The 20,390-nt window shown below is 35.4% G+C and overlaps 1 protein-coding gene across 23 annotated transcripts in view; it reads left to right on the forward strand.

Annotated features, from left to right (window-relative positions):
• Nucleotides 1-20,390, forward strand: part of RGS7 (regulator of G protein signaling 7) — a 211,448-nt gene that overhangs the window by 158,714 nt on the left and 32,344 nt on the right. For all 23 annotated transcript variants that reach the window (XM_015857784.3, XM_085541275.1, XM_085541284.1 and 20 more), the window contains 5 exons: nucleotides 11,605-11,679; nucleotides 12,600-12,698; nucleotides 13,404-13,465; nucleotides 14,714-14,824; nucleotides 15,260-15,385. In XM_015857784.3, coding sequence (XP_015713270.1) covers nucleotides 11,605-11,679; nucleotides 12,600-12,698; nucleotides 13,404-13,465; nucleotides 14,714-14,824; nucleotides 15,260-15,385 — 473 coding nt within the window. The remainder of the gene's footprint in view (nucleotides 1-11,604; nucleotides 11,680-12,599; nucleotides 12,699-13,403; nucleotides 13,466-14,713; nucleotides 14,825-15,259; nucleotides 15,386-20,390) is intronic.

Raw genomic sequence — 20,390 nt, forward strand, 5'->3', positions numbered from 1 at the left:
AGAATATGTCCTAATCTAATTATTTGCTTGCTAAGCCTTCTAAGCCTTCCAATTTCACTGGTTGTATTTTCAAACTTGTTTTAATGTGCATAAAGGTTAGCTATTGTTAGCTTTGATCTGTGAAAGCTGTGCAGTCTTAAAAAGATTTGTCAGATTACTCTGTCAAAGTCATGAGAAAAAAAAAAAAAAAGTCCTACTGCTTCAGAGAGTGAAAACTTAGAAAATGCCAAATGTCGCAACAAATCTGATTGATCCTTGAGTAGTGAATAATCACACTGGTTTGCATTAGTGCAGATTTATATCTGTTTTTCATATGTAGCATTAATCCACATATACGTTTTGATATAATCACCAGCGAAAAAGAATATGGATTGTATCTTCCACTGACAGCAAGTATGGAACTAAAGCTTACTCATTTTTATTTCTGGTTACTAGATGGCTTAAACAGCAGCTGGTGCTGTGTTCCCAGTAATTGTTTTGAGGAGGTAAGGTCAGTTTGATGAAACCTGTGGAAGTGGATGGGGTGAAAAAGTTTCAAAGAAAAAATAATGAACAGGGTCAGCTTGCACTTCCATAGAGTGGTATTGGAAGAGCAGTAGAAGAAATGGATTTTTAGGTAGGATTTAAAACATCAAGTAGAGAAAAATCATTTGAAGTGAAAGATTCAATCCCACAGGTATTGGATACAAGAACATTATTGTCTAGTCACTGGCATTAAACAACAAAGGAGGGCAGAAAAACAATCTGCCACCTGATGTTCATGGAACCTGCCAATAGAAGAGACACAGAATGTTTCTATGTGCATAAGAAGTTTAAAGGCAGACAGCATTTATACTAGCTGCAGAAATTGATTTAGGAGATTTGAATTTGGGAATGAGATGCTGTTTCCATGTTTGGAAGAGGAGTAATTGAAGGTTTGTGTTAAGGTATAGGCAGACAATAAGGAGAGATTTAAAGGCATCAGAGCAAGAGGAAATTGAATGTGATTAAGAGCTTTTACTGAACTGTGGATAAATCTGCCTAGTCTTTCTGACATTTTTAACTTGGCTGTAGACATACCTGAGAAAAGTCTAAGATAAAAGACTGGCTTACAGTCAGTGATCTAGGCTCCTGACTTTGAGAGATGTAAATAGAAGAATGGAAAGGAAAGCATTGATGCTTTGGCTGAACAGGTCAATAATTACTGAAAAACTGGGTTTGAAAATGTTATTGTAATTTACTCTCATAAAAACATCTATGGAAAATAAATTAAAGATCTAGCAGCATGTTTTTGCATATTATGTTTTTTCAAATTGTACTCTTTGAAAACTGACACAATTTCCTTACAGAATTAAGAATATTATGCATAGTGCCCTAGTATTTGTCTTGACAAAAAAACCCAACAACCTCATCTGTCAGTTCTTCATTGAATGCTTTTCCTTCACCCAGAGTTCTTTTTTGGGGGTTCTGCTTTCTTTGAGATGACATTAGATAGATTGAATGTTTTAATTATTCTAGTTCAGCTGCCAATTATAGTAAAACTGGGTAAGTACATCTTAGGGAGGACTGTATAATCTCTCTGGAGATCTGGAGTGGCAGACCTAGAATAAATTTGCCCCAGCTGAAATTAAGACTAAAGTTCATGCCATAATTTCTACACTACAGCTAGTATGTAACATAGTACTTAACAGCTCTGGGACTAATGGCCTTTACACGTAACAACACATTAATTTTTATTTATTTATTTATTTTTAATGGCAAAGTGAATATATCTTAAGAGCTTTTCTTTACATCTTCCCAGAAAGAACATTTCCCTAATTCTGAAACTTCTATATAGCAGACTATGGAACTGATTGAATGAAAACTGATTAGGAAAATTAGGGTTTCAGTCAAAAAGCAGTAACAAAACAAGCTAAGGAAGGGAAGACAATTCCTCCAAGGTAAAAAGAAATTTTAAGTTGTTCTTCTTTCAAAAGTAATGTCAAATGTCTGGATTGAAGACTTTGTAAAAGAACTCATAGCTTTCCTGAAGGTCAAAAGAGAGTATAAGACCAATACACTGATGATACAAAATTTATAAATACTTCTGATTTCTAGATTTAAGGGTTTCATGATATTGTTGCCTGGTAGCAAAATAAGGAAAGAGTAACCTTGTCATTTTCTTAGGGCCTTGTCACACATTCCACACATTCATCTTTTCACTCTATTAAAAGTTTTACTGGATTCTGTTGCCATTGCTCTCATTTGACCTGTTTATATTTTAAAATTGTAATTTATGTGGTCTGAACATGATCCTTGATTTCTGAGCCAGAAGGTAATATTACCGTGTGTTCAGGGTCATGCAGAGGATACTTGTGGTTATTTGTTCTGGGCTTTCTTTTCTTTTTATTTTTGTTCATTTAATGACTTTTCCATCCTGTTCTTCAGGATCAGCCTCAAAGACTTGGCAAAGGACTGCATTTAACTTGGCCAATGTGGAACAGTCCTCTTTTTCACACTTCATGTGCTACAGTCCCTGAGCTTTTCTGGGCCAGTTACTTGTTCAGCCATAGAACACTTCTCTCTGCTTTACCTTTTTTTTTCTTTACTTCTTTTTTTCATAAAGTTTTTAAACATCTATAGGAAACAAACATAAATCATGCTATCCAACTTATCTGGGGATGTATCATATCTTCTTTTGCACCTCTTTCACCATGTACCAGGGGAGTTACCCCTCCAACAGTCAGGGAATGTGGCGAATACAGCTGTTGGCAGTCTCAAATAATCACACTTCTAGTAATAAAATGAATGTATTGTACAATGTGTCATTTTCAGAATTATGAAATAAAACTGATGAGGTGATGGAAAGATTCAAAAAAATGAGATGACCTGCTTTTTAGACTCAGTTTTAGTAGCAGCTGGGATAATAAGCTGAAGTAGGAAGTACAGTAAGTAACAAAACATAGACAACATAATTCCTTATTCATCAGTGTTACAATACTGTAATTTTCACAAAGATCATGTTAACACATCCTTAATTAAAAATCATAGTACTTAAGCAAATTTTGAATCAATGCAATTTATATAATTTATGTAGAGTAATATCTGGCACTGAAAAGTAGTCAGTACAAACCTAAAACAACCTGTTGTAAATTGCATTAGCTTTCAAAAAGAATTAAGCATCTCACTTCTGTCCATTCATATACTCTTCAGCACTGTTACATGAAAGGTTTGTTGAAAACCTTTCATATGAATTTTATGTATTATGTCTTTTCTGTGACACAGAAATGACTATTAAAAATATTTTCAGAAGTGATATGATGAAATCCTATTCTCTTAAAGTGAAAACCCAGTTTTTTTCTAAATCTGACCTTAAACAAGCAAGGAAATGAGAATGTAAGCATCAATGTCATGATTCAAGATGCTCCCATATGGATTAAATTTATGGCTTAATTTATTATATTAAATGTCTGGAAAATCTATGTGTATCTCTTCTTCTCCTGTCTCAAGACCCTTTATTTCAAAAGTCACTGCAATTCCTTTTGTGCCTGATATTACTTAGGGAAAAGATCTGAGCTGTAGTTTGAGAAGACAATTATAAAGAGGAAGCTCATGCAGTTTAGATACCTCGTTGTTTGTTTTTGTTTTTGTTTTTTGTTTTTGTTTTTGTTTTGTTGTTGTTTTTAAGATACTGAAAAAGATGCTGATGTTTTAAGTGACCCCAACTTTGCTATTGAGTGTGACTTCCTATCTTTTACTTTTTAAAAGAACTGGACTTTATTGCACATTTTAATTAAAGCTTGGTCAAGCTAATTGATCATCTCTTCTGTATCTGATAGTCTTTGAGCCTCATTTTTCTTGTCTAAACAAGAGAACTCAACAATTTGTGGTTAAATTTTTATTGATTCTGATTGCAATCCTATCCTTGCTTTGATTAATTCTAAACTGCAGAACAACAGGGGACCTTCTGCCATTTTAATAGTAGCCAGTTATCTTCAAATAAATCCTTGATTAAAGCATGGATTGATTTTACTAATTGGTACAAATGGCAAGTTGCCATTTACAAGAGACTGTCTATAGTAGATTTAGCTTTTGTTTATGCCTTTATTTGCAGTTTATCAAGAACTTATTATTTCTGCATGAGTATATTTCCAGTGGATGACACAATCAGGTTTATTGCTCATTCATTTCACTTTAATAGATAAGTTTGTAACTGTTTATCTCTGTTATTTAATAACTCAAAATGAAATTAACTAAAGAGGACATATACTGGTCATTTAAATTCACTCCGTGCTTCCTGCATAGTTCTCTGTTAAAATCTTCAACAGGAGAGAACACTTGATCCTAACAAAGTTTTTATTAATTATTACCAGGATGATCTTTTCCTTTGTAGAAGCCACTCCAGTAAGGTTTGACATTGAGTACTCCGAGGTCTGAAATGCCGTTTCAATAAATGAAAAAGAAAACATGAAAAGCTATATTTAGGTAATTAAAAGCCAACAGATTGTACACTGTCAGCTGATATAGACAAGTTTTAGCAGTTAAGCTGTGTAATACTAATTTGTTTCCATAATATTACTTGAGCATAGATCACTATTTTCAAAGATTATAGTTCCAGCATTTTTTCAGTTGTATCATGTTTTAAAAATACATTCAAATTAAGGAATATAACCAAATTTGTGGCTGTTACATGCAATTCCACTTCCAAATTGTATTCATTTATTTTAGCATCAGACTGAATTCATAATACTGTAATTATTTACTCTATTTATGCTACATAAGGATCGTATTTAGTAGCATAGTGCAGGTGTTTTAAGATGAATGATGAAAAGGCTGAAGAAACTGTGAAAAATACTTCAGTAGAACAAGCAGGTTTTAATAATTTTTTCCTGATTACATGCCAAATTTGCAAGGCATCTGTAATTAATTTGAAACATAACTGCTACAGAATTTATCTTGTTAACAATCTTGGGATTTGCTTCCTAATCATTAACTATAATTTATCAGTGTTAATTGGAAAGCATCACTGTATTTCCCAGATAAGCTAACTTGCAACAGAAAAGAGAGTCCATGGGAAGAACTAGGAAAATCATGATAAGATTTTAGAGAAGTTTGTCTGAAGTTGTAGGGAGTTGAAAGAACTTTGTAGTATCTGTATATAAAGTCATAATCAAGCTAATCTACTTACTAGAGTTTCTATAATGTACCCATGGACTAATCTATGACTACTGGATTTTGTTTTTGTCAGTTATTTGGGGCTGATTGATTGATACTAGTTATAAAGTGAGCTATCAGGTAAGCACTGAAAAACAAAGCAAACAAACAAACAAACAAAAACCACTGTTCTTTGATTTCCTTTTAAAGGATTGGAAAAAAGCAACCATCCTTTGACAGGACCTTATGATAAAAGTTGTTTTTCTTAAGTGTTTTAAAAGAGCTGACCGATTGTACTTTGTGTATTGGAAGTGTTTCTATATGACTTTCCATTGCATCATCAAAGTCATTAATAGTTGAGCTCCTGCATAGGGAAGCATTTTTACTCATTGACCCTGAAGTGCATAAAGTAGAGCAAAATGAGATAAAAGCAAAAAATATCAAAAAAAATGTACCAAAACCTCAGCCCTTCCTTATAAGCCTTCACAGGCTCTGCACACTCCACTAACTTGCATCTCTGGTAAATGAAAAATTGCTGCATTGCAGGAGAATATAGCCTGTGTTTTTCTCTGTGAGAAACACTCCTCGGCATTACTGACAACTTGCTCAATAAAGGATTTTAATTTCTCCTTTGATGCTAGACGTTGTCTGAGAAAAATAAACTTTCCCACATATCCATGGTCAAACTGGGGATTCCTCTGGCTATCCTCATTTATTTTTTTTTCCAGCTGAGCACCACTGGTATTTTTTTCTTTGCCATGCTTCATTTTTATAATCTTTCATCCTCTTATTCTTGTTTGATTTTCAACCATGCACAGTCCATCTAGCTCCACACATAAATTGGAATATTAAAATAACAGATAAAATTTAACTCTTGTATTCTTCAAAGTATTTATTATCTAATTATCTTCATTCCCCTCATTTAGAAGTGAGAAGTAGTGACTGCTGAGATTTAGAAGATGCCTTTCCTGATAAAGTAAGAGAAATCGTGACAGAAATAGCAAAATAGATACAGAAAGCAACACTAACATTTGAGACTTGGGATAGATACTTCAAATTTTAAGTTTGCTGTGTTTGTGATAGTCTCCTGTTAAAAACAGTTCTAAAGACTGTTTTCAACCTCTTGTCTTTACATTTGTGTATTTGACTTACTTTCTCTGATTTTTATCTTTTTTTACCCTCTTTTTTTTCCAAGTGGAAACTGAGATACTTTGTGTTAAATTGCATAAATCTAAAGCATTGAATTCATTATTTTTTATTACATTTAACCAATTAGTTCCTGCTTGCAAAACAAATATAAAATATATTTCAAAATGAATTGACATTGAAACCCAGTGAAATTTTACAATGGATATTAAAGCATTTACTGCATAATGTACCCTGAATTTAAGGACATGCATACTGAAAGGAGGTAATTATCTTAAATATCACCTATGCTTTTCTAGCTGAAGAGGCCGTGAGATTTAGTTTTCCTTAAATCAACACTTAGTTCATTTTTATGAGTTGCGAACACACACCACTGGCTGTCAGAGAGCAGAGGAAGCAACTACCATTCTGCCGTTGAGGAGATTGGAGAACAGAGTGATGAATTTCATGCTGCCATGAACATTTCAAAGGAGCATTCCACAGTGTGGATTATTTGTATTTCATTCACTGCTCTTTGTAAAGATCATAGCCTGTATCACAAAAACATGGGCTGAGAGGGACCCCTGGAGGTCTTTGATTTCAACCTCTTGTTCATAGCAGTGTTAAGCTGTAAGTTGAAGAAAACTGTCCACGCCCTCATTCACACACATTTTGTAAATCACAAAGAATAGAGATTCCGCAGCCTGTCTAAACAACTTCTTTATATTATGAAGAATATTTCCTTTGTAGCTAAAAGCACTTTCCCTTACTGCCATTTCTGATGTTGCTTCTCATCCTTTTATGGTGCATGTCCTGAAGTCCAGCTCTACAAGCTCCCTTCAGATATCAGAAGACAGCAGTTAGCTGTCCCCTTCTGAACGATACATAAGTTCTGTTCCCTCTGCCTCTCTCTGTCTGTCATACATTCAGCCTCCTGATCATCTTGCTATTCCTCCACTGGATTTTTCCACTTTGAAAGTACATCTTAAATTGTCTGTGGGTCCCAAAACTGGTCTGGGGATTCCAGATGTATTATTCTCAAGATGCAAAGCAAAAGAATTAACCAGTTCCATTGACTGCTGGTTGTGCTGTTGCTAATTCAGCTGAACGTGCAGTTAAGCTGTATGGCTGCAAGGGAAAACCGCTACTTCATACCTCAGCTTCTACTGAGCAGCAACACAGGCAGGCAATTCCTGTCCCGCATACAGGGAAGCTTCTGGTCAAGAAGAGTTAAGTAGATTTACAGTTAAGTTGCCATACTCTTTAAGAAAAAAGACAATATCCCAATTTATTATTTTTTTTGCTTTTTTTCTTTTTTTTTTTTTTTTTTTTTTAGGATTTTGCACTTACTAGCAATACCAGTTGATCATACAGTTTCTTACATATAAAAGTGTTGGTAGCAATTGTACATTTTTTAACTAAACATACTCTCAAGTGTTTATGTTCAAATGTTGCCTACAGTCAGATCCACATAAAGTCTTCCTTTCCACCAGCTGTGTGATGCAAAGTGAGGGAAAGCTTCATCCTTCTGCTGTTCTTCTTAGTGGAATCCTACCATGTAGCCTCCTAGACAGTATCAATAGAAAGTAGTGTTGTCTACTTCATACCAATGAGATTATTCAATAACTGAAGTAGGGTTACATACATTTTTCTATGTGTGTTGTGGGTTTTATTTTTTGTTTTTAAATTATTCATTTGTTCAATTCAGCACTGAATTTATTGTCAGTGGTCTGTTCAGCCTGGGGAAAAGACTGAGGAGGGATCTATTTAGTGTTTATAAAATTCTACAGGGAGATGGGAGGTAAATGGATGAGGCTGAACTCATCCATGTGTGTAGTGATAGGATAGAGAGCAGGGGCGTAAAATTTGAACATAGGGTGTTCCATACAAGCATGCAGAAGAGCTTCTTTACAGGAAGGGTGATGAAGTACTGGAACAGGTTGCCCAGAGAGGATGTGGAGTCTCCTTTTATGGAGATATTTATGTTCCATCTGGATGCCTACCTGTGTGACCCATTGTGGGAAACCTGCTTTAGCAGGGAGGTTGGACTCAGTGATCTCTTGAGGTCCTTTCCAACCTCTGCGATTCTGTGTAAATTAACAGTATCATTCATACTTTGAGAGAAGAGTGTGTTAACTGATGGGTGAAAAGAAAATTAGGTTCCTTTAAATATGTGCCAGTATTTCAGACATCATATTTAACATCAGGTAAGGGCCTAATTCTATTCTGTTTATGATTTTACTCTTTGACACTTTCAACAAGGTCAGAAGAACTTCCTATGTTTTTGTGTCTGTGGGGGGACTGTTTTCATATGGCATATTAGCCCTGAAAGAAATTAATGTTCTATTTACTTTTAAATAACTGGCTTCAAATCTTCCAGGAAGTCTGTTTGAAAACTATTCATGGTATTAGTATGGAAATTATATACTGCACACTAAATGGGAATCTTGCAGCCGAGCACTCTGACAGGCATCTCACTACTTGAATTATGGTAGTCCGGTTAAAAAATCAACACAAAACACAGCTGGATGTAATTGTATTGAAAGACATACTTATTATGTTAATAAGGGCATGTGAATAAAATGAAACATTGTCCAGCAAAGCAAAGGTTTTCCAGCAAAGACTCTGAATTATTTTGGCAAGATGTTCAAATGATGCAATCTTTTATTTTAGTTTTAACTGAAAAGACGTTTGTTATTTATTCCTAAATACTGACAGATGAAATGTGGCAGCACCACAGAAACAAGAAAACTTATATCAAGAATCACTTTAATAATTATTTTTTAATCAAGAATAAAGTATGATTCTTTTAGGCGCTCCCAGTGCTATGATTTGAATCATATTGTGAGAACACTCTTGTAATAGTGGTGATAGATGTGCTAAGCCCTTACTGTTACCCTAGCCTGTGATATTACTGTGATAGTGCCATTTGCTGCCTCCCTCTGCTCAATGAAGCTTCCTGAATTCCCAGCCTGCATAATACTGCTGCTGCTCCTGCTGTGCCACAGCAACACAACATCACCCCAAGAGGCTGTAAACAACCAGGTTTCAGTAAGACTCTACCATATGCTTTAGAAGTTCAGTATTGGATTGGGTCTCCTGAACAGTGCATGCATTGCCCTTCTTCCATTCCTAAAAGTATCCCAGAATTTCCTGTTGTCATCAGTCTGCAAAACTTGTAATTTACCTGGTCAAAGTGCTAGATCTAGTTATGTGAATTTATTGCTAGTGGACATGAAGTGTTTCAAAACAAGAGGCCTTGGATGAGTTTCATGTTTTGTTTTAAGACATGTTCTTAACAAACTACAACTGAAGACTAAAAAAAAACCCGTAACAGTTTGTACCTTATGTAAGTGTGCCTGCTATTCAAATTGCTGCTTTTAGGGGTGGAAATACTGTTATAGCTCGTGTCTTCTTTGTGGCCAGCTGCTGCCATAATCCTGGAGTAGATGTAATGTTTTCTTTTTAACTTTGTATCTCAGAGTGCTGTCCTGTGAAATTGCTTTCAGCCTTTAAATTGATTGTCATGTGGAGTTTTGTACTTTTCAACCTATTGTTGGGTTTGAAAGTTACAAGATATTCTGAGGTTTAGCACTCAGGAAGAATGAAAATTAACTTTTGTTGCTGAATAGAAGAAATGCTACTGTGGTGAAAAAATGTTGTTATATTTTATTTCACTATTACATAATTAAAAGATGAAAAAATATCTTTGGGTAGAGCTTTATTTCCCCTAAATAATACCAACCCACCTACAACAGCTTAGATACAACAGCAAGATGTGATTCTTGACAGTCTAATCATTGGTTAATCTAGTAGTGCTTACAGACAATCAAAATATTGTTAAATCACTGTCCTTCCCTACTCTAGAAAGCCACCAGGTGAGCTGTTTCAGTGATAATAATGTTAGAAAACAGTATAGAAGAATTTATTGCCAATAGATCTGCAAAGAAGAGGGGCACTGATCACAGCGTATCAATTGCTGTAGGAAAAAAAAAAAAAGAAACCACATTTCGAATGTGCCCTGAAATGGGCTTATACTGTTCCTCTTATGTAACATGGATAATGTTAAATTTTGTGGACATTATATTTTCATGGGAAAAAAAAGTCTCAATATATGGGTTATTAATGTTCTATACTGATCCAAAGGAATTTGAATGCATTTGCATGCAAATTCTGCAATAAAATGTTTTTCTTGGTACATTACACAGATCTAGTCTTGATATTATCCCAGTGCCTATGTATATTCTTAGTAATGAGGAACTGTTTATTCTGGCAATGTAATATGAATAAAATACATATCACTGTAGTACTTTGCAGTTAAAAAAGTGTAATTTAAAAAAAAAATATTGCATTTAAAATCAGGCTGTTATTTGAAATAGGTTTCTGGAGATAAAGTACCATTGTCCTGTTTAATGAAATGTATTTGTTTCTTGGCTCTGTCAATATAAGAAAAATTTAAACATTTTTTTTCTTTGAAGATTTACACCTGCTAGTCTCAAGCATTTTGCAGAATGATGAGGAGACCTCTGAAAGTAATATCTCCTATTTATTTCCATAGAAACTACAACAGATAAAAAGAGCACAATAACAGTAATTGGATAGAGCAAATTCTCATCTAGAAAACACTATTTTTCTGTGTATTCACCACCATTATCTATGCATTTTCACCAGCATTGCACAAGAGCTTGCATGCCAGCAGAGCTGACTCACTGTCACTGTTGTCACAGCTGAAATGCACCATCCGCCACCTTACTCTGCTCACATTCACAGCTTGTTCTCCATAAATTTTCAGCACACATTGATGAAAGTCAGTGAGTCTCTTTTTTTCTGTATGAAGGAATTCAGTGACACCCCTTTGCTTCATGCACACTTCCATGTCAAATGCCATTTTGTCAGATTGCCTTTCTGCTGCTGTTTGTCGCATGGCAACAACGTGTAACAGAATGTTAGTGGGAAGGTTCAACTTGGACTATCATACCATCAGCATCCACCTCTGATATTGTGAGCCAATGTAATAAAATGGGAGGCATTACTTTTGGAGCAGTCCTAATAATTTTGCCGTTAGTGTGATAATAATTCCACTTTAAATGACAACTACATTCCGAATTCCACTAAAAGCAAAACAAACGAAACTATTTCCACTAAGAGTGTACTCTCACTAGAGAGCAGATATTTCACTTCCCACTCTCAGTGGGATACCTAATCCCTTTAGAATCAACAGAATCAAAACTCACCTGAGAGGATAACAATTGTTAGGTGCTTCCAGAAGTGAATAAAGAACAGATTCTACAGGAAGTTAGTACTTAAATAAAAATATGAAAGTTAAGTTAAAAGAAACTAGTGCTTTCTTTCTTTTTCTTTGAATAGCCTGGATGTGTAAACACTACTGAAGTGGATATAAAAAAGTCTTCAAGAATGAGAAATCCACATAAAACAAGAAAAGTAAGTACCGCTATTATGTAAGAAGCAGGAGATGGACGTAATTTATTCCATGAAGTTCCATAGTTTATAAAAATATTTATTTTCTTACTGCTGCAAAGAATGAGAACATGAACATATTTTGTTACTTAACAAGCTCTTAAATTAATTACTATTTAGAAATTTTCTAATACTAAGTAAATGTTATCACATAAGAAATTGTTTGGAGGAATACCCAGAGACTATGAAAATAAAAATAATTTTTGCATATGTTATTTATGTTGTTCAGTAGTTTGAATAAATTAAAATGTTTATGTCATTAGTTAAGGAAAAATAAATGAAAAATACAGTGTACACTGCAGCAGTAGTGCTTCTTGTGTTGACCTTAATGAAAAGGTTGCCTCTATTTTACAGTTATGCTTCAAATGGGTGTACAAAAACTGGACAAAATAAGCTTCATCTACACTATGATCCCAATACGAACTGTTTTAAGTTCTCTAGGGACATAGAGGTGGAATTAAATAAAATTTTCTGTCAAGTCCTTTTTATCATAATGTAGACTGAGTCCAACTTTAAAGTGTGCCTTTTGAGGTACATTGTAGTGTCTTCAAAAGGAAACTAAATTTAGATCATCTTCCCACTGACCAGTTCCACTTATTCTAATAGCTGTCTTTCAGTGTCATCCCCCATGTTTGCTGTGCTGTTAATATAGAGAAAAAATACACATTGATGCTATGTTTGATGGCTTTAGGAAATTGTGGGTTTTTTGGCACGATTTAAAACAAATTTTTATGTGAGCACATGGCTTATTTACAGTTTCTTTAGAAGCTGTTGATCTGGAATAAAGAATTAAGCACTTTATCCCAGTTATGTACTGTGGGTTTATGTAGAAAATGTTGTCTAAAAGCAACTATCATTGTTCCTTTTTTTTTTTTTTTTTCCAGTCTGTCTATGGCTTACAGAATGACATCCGAAGTCATAGCCCTACTCACACACCAGTACCAGAGACTAAGCCACCCACAGAAGATGAACTACACCAAGAGGTTTGAAAACTAACTACAAGCATTTACTTTTAAATGATCTTTTTAGGAAAGTAGGTAGTAAACCAAAAATTGTCCTACTTGGGAAGCATGTTCAGAACAGATCTGTGAATTGCTTAGTAGACCTTTTTCTTGCACCACATATCTGGACTCAGGTATGTAATTTCTATTGAAATTAATGAGACAAAACATGACTTTTTTTATATCTCACATTAAAGAGTTGAAGGCAGTTAGAAACAGTCCAGTTGGTGGGTTCTTTGCATAGCTAAGCCCATTAGCTCCTTTAGTAGTAGACTGCTCAATCACCCTTCCTTTCACCACTTTGAGCTATGGGGGCGTGCTTACCTCTCATTGTGTGCATATATGGGTTCACACATTTATCTATTGTTAATGTTTCATTAATCTTTTCTGAGGCATTAGAACTGGAAGAAGGTAAATGTCTGAAGAGTTAGTAGCTTTCTTCAAAAATCTAAAAAAGGCTAATTGGATTTCTTTTGATGAACCTGTAGGGGTTTTTTTGCCGCTGCATAATCTTTCTCTTTGATGGAAAATTCCATTTATTTTAGAACTACACCGATGAAGTGTTGTTTTATTTCAGATATGCTTCTTTTCTGTGCCCCAGGGTAAATTACAGCCCTAATAAAAAAAAAGTTATAGAAATAGAGTCAGGCAATGAATTACTCATAACACTGCTTTCCTTTCTTGCAGATTAAGCACTGGCAAATGCAATTAGACAGACATCGATTAAAAATGTCAAAAGTTGCAGAGAGGTAAGTATTTTGTCACATCTTCTGTTTTTTCAATTAGTCTGATAACTATTGGGAAAATGTCAGTGTGAAATAGCTTGAAAGAAAGAGAGGCAAGAGAACTCACGTCACAGAAATAACTGAAGAGAGTTTAAGTGTGAGGTATGAAGTTTTTTCTGATAAAAGATGGCCCAGATATTCCTGATAAATTCAAGTCACTGTAGTGGCCTCTGACCAAGTGTTCTCAAATTTCCCCTTGCATTGACAGGGAGGCCAACTAGAAATAGGTCTGGGGTTATTGTTCTGATATTTCAAAAGGGTAATCACTGACAAAGCAAGGGATCTGATTGATAGAGCTGGCTGGGTGATGAGCTCTCAGCTTGAGCAAAGTGGGTTTGAGCTGACATCCAACAGGAGCACATAACACTAGGCAGAAATCTGTCTCCAAGTTGGAACAAAATATGCAAGTAGGGGGCTAGAAACCAAAACATTTTAAAAGGCTCTTTAGAAAGTTCACCTCCAATTTACGTAAAGAAAATGTCTGCTGTATCTTATGGATCATGAAGTATATGGGTAAAGCAAAAATTGCAGAATGATTCAGCTGCATAGCATCAACCGAAGGAAATAAAACTGAACACATCTTCATACTCTCATATAGGTGTGTCCACAAGTGTTTACTTATATATACATATCTATACATTCACATGCATTGTGTTCTGCTTGCTGAACAGTAAAAACTGATTACAGACTAAATACACTGTAAGCAGTAAACAAAAACACAAAAACTAAAAATATTTTTGTTCAATGTTCAATGATTTTCAATAATTATTAGGCAAAAAGAAAGTGAGAATTAGAACATGAGTGACAAAAAGTAACAACACAACATAAAGAAGCTTTTGGTGTGCTCAGGTGAGTCAGACCAATTCATGAACAATGAAGATTAAAAAAAAAAAAAAAAAAAAAGGCTTTGTGTTTTTTTGGGATATTTTGGACATATTAGGAAAGTTTGTAATTTATTTTATTTCAGATCTTGATAAGAAAGACTCGAAGCACCCACTTTCTTCAAGGATCCACAGGTTCAGTCTCATTAGAATCATCAATTATTTTAAAGCAGAGCAAACCTATTTTAGCTTGAGCTTGTAGGTTGTTTTGGAATGCATATATACCTGGTTACAGTGGTTTGGTTGTGGCACAGTAACTTCTTGACTTCTTAACAGGATAAGGTTTTCTCCTCTCCTGACATGACAGTGTTTGATACTCTTGTTTTCCTAGTCTATTAGCTTATACAGAGCAGTATTTGGAATATGATCCTTTTCTTGTGCCCCCTGATCCCTCAAACCCTTGGATATCTGATGACACCACTTTCTGGGAACTGGAGGCAAGGTATATATTTTTCTTTTGTCTTTTCTGTAAAGGGTTCATAAGAGGCTTCTTTTGAAATGTGAAAGTTTCAGACAGAAAGAGGTATTGAAGGAAAGCGCTGAAGCAAAAGTAAATGCAATATCCTCTTAGTCTTTCTAGATTTAGTTTCATAACATGTGAAGAGCTACGGATTAGTAAATCTGTGTAAAGATATCTGGTAATGTTTCCTAGTTGGAAGTCCTTATTCTTCTGCAAAAGTGAATGTATTTCATCTTCATCCTGTATGAGCACTGACATCCTCGTTAACCATTGCTGAACTTTGCACTGGTGTGAGTGATCTGCAAAGTGAGAAATTTCTGGCTGAGCTGTAGGACTTTATCTACTGTATTCTGTACATAGAGCACTAAAACACGGAAGTATTGCTGATTGTGGGTTTTATTGCTCCCTCTCCTGTAGCAAAGAGCCAGGGCAGCAAAGGGTGAAGCGATGGGGATTTGGCATGGATGAAGCTTTGAAAGACCCTGTGGGAAGAGAGCAATTTCTCAAGTTCCTGGAGTCAGAATTCAGTTCAGAAAATTTAAGGTGAGACTTTATGTTTTAGTAGCTCCCAAGACATGTCTTATTTTCTTATTAATATATATTTTTTGTACTGTTCCAAATATTTCAAGAGAAGTATTCTTTGACTTAAAGAAATAATATTCCATCCACTGTCTTACAGCATTTTTGGTGTTGCTGTTCTGAGGTAGTCTTATGGTAAGGATTACTCCAGAGGAACCAGGAACAGTATTTCAGTTGATGAGTCAGACTGTATATAGTACATAAGCATGTATGCCGCAGTATTCTCTATATTCCATCTTGTCATATGTCATCTGTACCAATTCTCATTCACCAGTAGCATAAGTAATATAAAATTCTATTTGCTTACATCACAAAATTTAGATAATTCCTGAACCTCTTTTGTGTGTGTGTGTGTGCACTCATGCCTGCACTTATTCCAAAGCGGTACAGTATAACCTTTCATAGCAGTTAGCTCTTTGTATTTTACAAAAGGCATTTAGCACTTTGTGGTGTTGGTTCCTTAAAGGCTCAGACCTCCTTGTTGTTAATTTAGCATTGTCTGCAGAATAACTAGAGATGGATTTGTCTAAGTTGCTGACCATGTTCATACACTGAACTTTGAACTAAATTATGTACTCTATACCTTGTATTTCCCAAATGATTTTTTTTTTTTACTTTACCTTCATGGAAGTATAGCTCGAACATGGAAATATAGCCCAATTTTTATGCTGATAAGGTTATCAGTAACATATAAAGATTTCTTATTAATTAACAAATCCAGTGGTGAAAACAGCATGATACCAAAAGAGAGAAAAAAAATCATTCTTTCACTCAGAAAACATCCTGGCAATTCCTTATGCAGAGCAGCTGTTCAAACATAAACCTATCCAGTCTAGTATGCACTGCAGTTTCAGTGCATTTCTGTGATTCATTTGTCTCTCTGCCAACTACAGTGTTACCCACATAATCCCCAGCTCTTTTCTCTAATCCTATTTACAACACTAACCACAGGCAAACTGCAAGTGACTGATCCAGAAATATACACTAGAGAAATTTGTTCAGAGCTGATTCCTTGGCATGCTCTCTTCTATTTCTCTAGATTTTTACTTAGGTATTATAAAATATATAACAGCAGTAGTGAATATGAGCTTAAAGGCCATCACTGGGAGCAATCAGGCAGGGGATCAAATTCTTACTTTGAAGGGGCTTTCTGCGATGATTAACTGAAAACTGTCTCACAAGCTCAGAATTGCATTTATGTACTCTCAAACTGAGGAAATCAATCCACAGTTAAGCTCAAATAGTAAAATCAGGTTACAAAGCATGAATTTGTAAGGCTTATTTTGTATGAGAGTCAAAATAATACAGGTCATACTAATTAAAAGAATTTGAGGCATTGGAGTTTCAAGCATTATTGCTAGAGAAACCTAAAATTTAAAAGAATACTTGTTTGTTCAGCTATTAAGTTCACTACAGCAATTTGTTTTTTCTTATTTTTGGATTTGGCAGCCACTTTGAACAAAATATTTATTTCCATTCACATCTTCCTACTGCAACAGTGTGAATTCAAGTCAGTAGCTAGCTCTTGTCCTTTTGCAGACACAGTCATGATAAGTTTTACAATAAATGCCATTAAACCTGAGGGAGGTAAGACAGCTGGGACTGTGGATTCAAGCCACCAAACACACTACAAAAGATATTCAGACACTACAGAGAGATTCAGTATTAATTGATTAGAATTCTTATACCTCACTGAAAAAAAAAAAACAAACTAAAAACAAAAAGCCTGAAATGTGGATCTCTTGTTAAGTCTACCAGATACACCATTTGTATTCAAGTATGATCATCTAAGTATTTAAATGTTCCCAGTATTACTGTTTCATTCGAATTCACTTGAATTGAGAATGCCTAATCTGGCTGAGAATCTGAGTCTTAGAGGATATAGACTGTGCTTTAAGAAACAGAACAGGGATAAAGAAACTTGAGTCGTGAGTTAAAACTAGAACTGTGCAATCAAGATGAATGCAATCAGAGCTCAGTTCTTTTTTCCGTCTCTCTCTGGTTTTTTTTTGTTTTTTTTTTTTTCTTTGCTTGTAAATTGGAATTAATAGTATTTCCCTCTCCAGGGGTGTGGTAAAAGGTAGCAAAAGAATAATACCTGTCCTGCTTCTGAGGAACAGAACTGAGACATCCAGTAAAACTCTTAAGTCATCTCATGGATCTAGCTCTGCTTGATCATTTAGCAAAGAGCTCTTGAAAAAGTCTGATAAGCTTTATCAGCACAGCAGTTTAATTGAAATGTGACTGCAGTTTACTAATAGCCAGAATGAATTCTGCTGTCACCTAACATATCTATGAGTTGCAATCTTTCCTTATCGTGCAGCTGTTTTGAATGGATCACTTTGCATACAGTTCAACATAAGGGAGCAAACAGCTGAAGTAACATACTGTTTGGATAATTTATAACAATTTCCTCTATTACCAACATGTTGACCAATATTCAGAATTCACAAGACTGAAGTTTTGGCATGATCCAGTACTGCTGAGTTCAGTTGCAAGACTATTCAAGCATGTGAAAGGGGATATTCAAAGATTTCACTCTGTGAAATGAATCTTACTGAAATGTGGCACCTGGAAATTGAATTTCTTCATCTCTGTAGAAAATTTCCATTCCTCTCCATACCCTTCTTGCTGCAGATTTCTTTGGAAAAATAGCATTCATATGTGAACTGTACATTTGCTCCTATGTGGTTGTTCTGTAGGAATCACCAATGATTGGAAGATCTAAATGGTTTCAGTGCTGCCAGTCGGAAAGCCTGCCATAGTCTTTTATGTAGTACTGCAATAGGGGTGATCTCCAAAGTTGCAAAAGCCTCACAGGTTAATGAATGGAGGCCAGTGACAGACCATGATACACAGAAGCAAAAGCCACTGGACCTGTTGCCCTTTCCTTTGACCCTCATTTATTATCTTCCATAAGGAATGAACAAATTAAGGAAAAGAGGCATTGAGTTCTGTCTGTTCAGAGAAAGGAGGACTGAGATACTAGTTAAATTGTTTTCTCCTGATGAAGTTGATGTGTTCAGACCTCTGCAAGCTGAGATTGTGTGAGATTTTTATCATGGTCTCATAAATTGCTGTAAAAAGATTCTATAGTGGAAATAGATGCTGCAATTATGTCTTACAAAATAAATGAATTAAAAAGTACTACCAAAATTTGTAATTTTGCCCACAAATTGTTTCAGTTATAGTGCTTAATTTTGTGTTTTATTTACTCCAGTTGTACTGCTAATTTTTTAATTACAGCATGACAGTACTTGTACTAGAGCAGTAGAGGGAGAATGGTGCAAGAGGCAAAGTTGTTTTTGTTAATCCAGCTTGTTTCACTTCCTTCTTTTGTTGCTTTTTGTTACTGATTACCATCTTCACTAACAGGGAAGTTATAAATGTATGACTAGAATTAACTAGTGTAGCAAATTTGAACAGAATCATTGGTAATGACATTCTTTGAAGCAATAGTAGTGTTTATTCCTCATACCACTGATTATGAGACCTAGTTCTGAGTGCTCACACGACCAGAATGTAATCTTTGAGGCTGAAATTTCCTGTGCTTTACTTCTGTTTCAGACAGAGGTGTGAACTCCAAGCCCCCCAAATACTGTAATTTCTGCAGATCAGAAGACACTAGTTGCCAGATTTAATTCTCTCACAGTATTTTTTTAAGAACTCTTGCCCTACTATATCTTGAAGTTTGAAGTAGTATTTGGCAAGAAGGTTGTTTCTAGGAGTCAAAGAGTAATCTTTCATGCCTCTAGAAAAAAATGCTAGCTGTTTTTCTCAAAGAAATTTGTTAAGGTCTTGCAGAAAGTGCTGGGGTCTGTCTCTGTCCTGTTGTGACACATACACTGGTCGCAAAGCCCATGGAAAACCCACCTTGCTTTCTCGATGTTGCTTAATTCTCACACATTTGTAGAGAATCACTGCAGCTTTCTTCCTCACTCTGTGTTCCTATGTTCCTAAGAGCTAAATATAACTGATTAGCTTAATCTGGGATCTGCTGTTGGCTGCCTTAGACATTTAGGTCAGTTAATGGGACAGAAGCTGTGATGCAGCTGTGCTATTTATCTGGCATGGCCACCCATACTTTGAAAGTAGTCCAGCTGGAGGACATAAGCCCCAGATGTCCTTCAACATGTGTCCTATCATGTCATGTGGCTGGAGGTAGAACTCTCATATACTGTACACTCTCACTTAGCTGTACATCTGGCTTGTGAGCCAGCATGAGACAGCCCAAATGCTGGGATGAACAAGGCAGCAAAGTTTATACCCAGGCCCACAGACTGTCTATTCAAATGGTACTGAACATCCCCTAGAGAAGGTCTCTATGGCTGAAGCAAACCTACATCAGCAGGATTTTCAAGTTTCATTCAAGGAAAGAAGCTAAGCTCTAGTTCCTTCAGTGAAGTGTAGCACCAAGTCTGAGCATAGATTTGTCAAGAAAATGCAGTTGGGATCCCCCCTCCCCTCTCTTCCCCTTTTGTATATTTACTGTTGAAGACATACCCTTTGCTACTGGAGTTTTCCCTTGCTCTGGTCACAGCCTGTGAGGCTGAGCTATAAGAGTGGACAGACACATATTTTGATTTGAGGCCTTTGCTGAGATCTTGTAGAATCCATTTCCACTTCCTTCAATAATCTGTGCTTTTGGTAGCTATGTGATATTCAAACATGTTATTTTAGAAAATGCAAGAGGTAGCAGCCTCATTTTTCGCCTTTCCTAATTTTGTGTATTTGACTTCAACTCCTATGTGGGAGGAGGGTAAGCATTTTTTCTTAAATGTAGATTAAGAAATTGAAAAGTAGATTAAAATACTGAACTGCATTTTGGCTGTGAATAAGCTTCTTAGATGTAGCATGCTGCAGAAATCAGCATTTTCTTCATGCTTTTAAAGTGTTTTCTATATTTAGAGCCTCACATTTTCAATAGAGCTTTTAAATGCTAATGTTAGAAGGGTAGAATAAAATTAAT

Source organism: Coturnix japonica, chromosome 3, assembly GCF_054131305.1.
Source record: "Coturnix japonica strain WE chromosome 3, WE-NBRP24, whole genome shotgun sequence".
Taxonomy (NCBI): domain Eukaryota; kingdom Metazoa; phylum Chordata; class Aves; order Galliformes; family Phasianidae; genus Coturnix; species Coturnix japonica.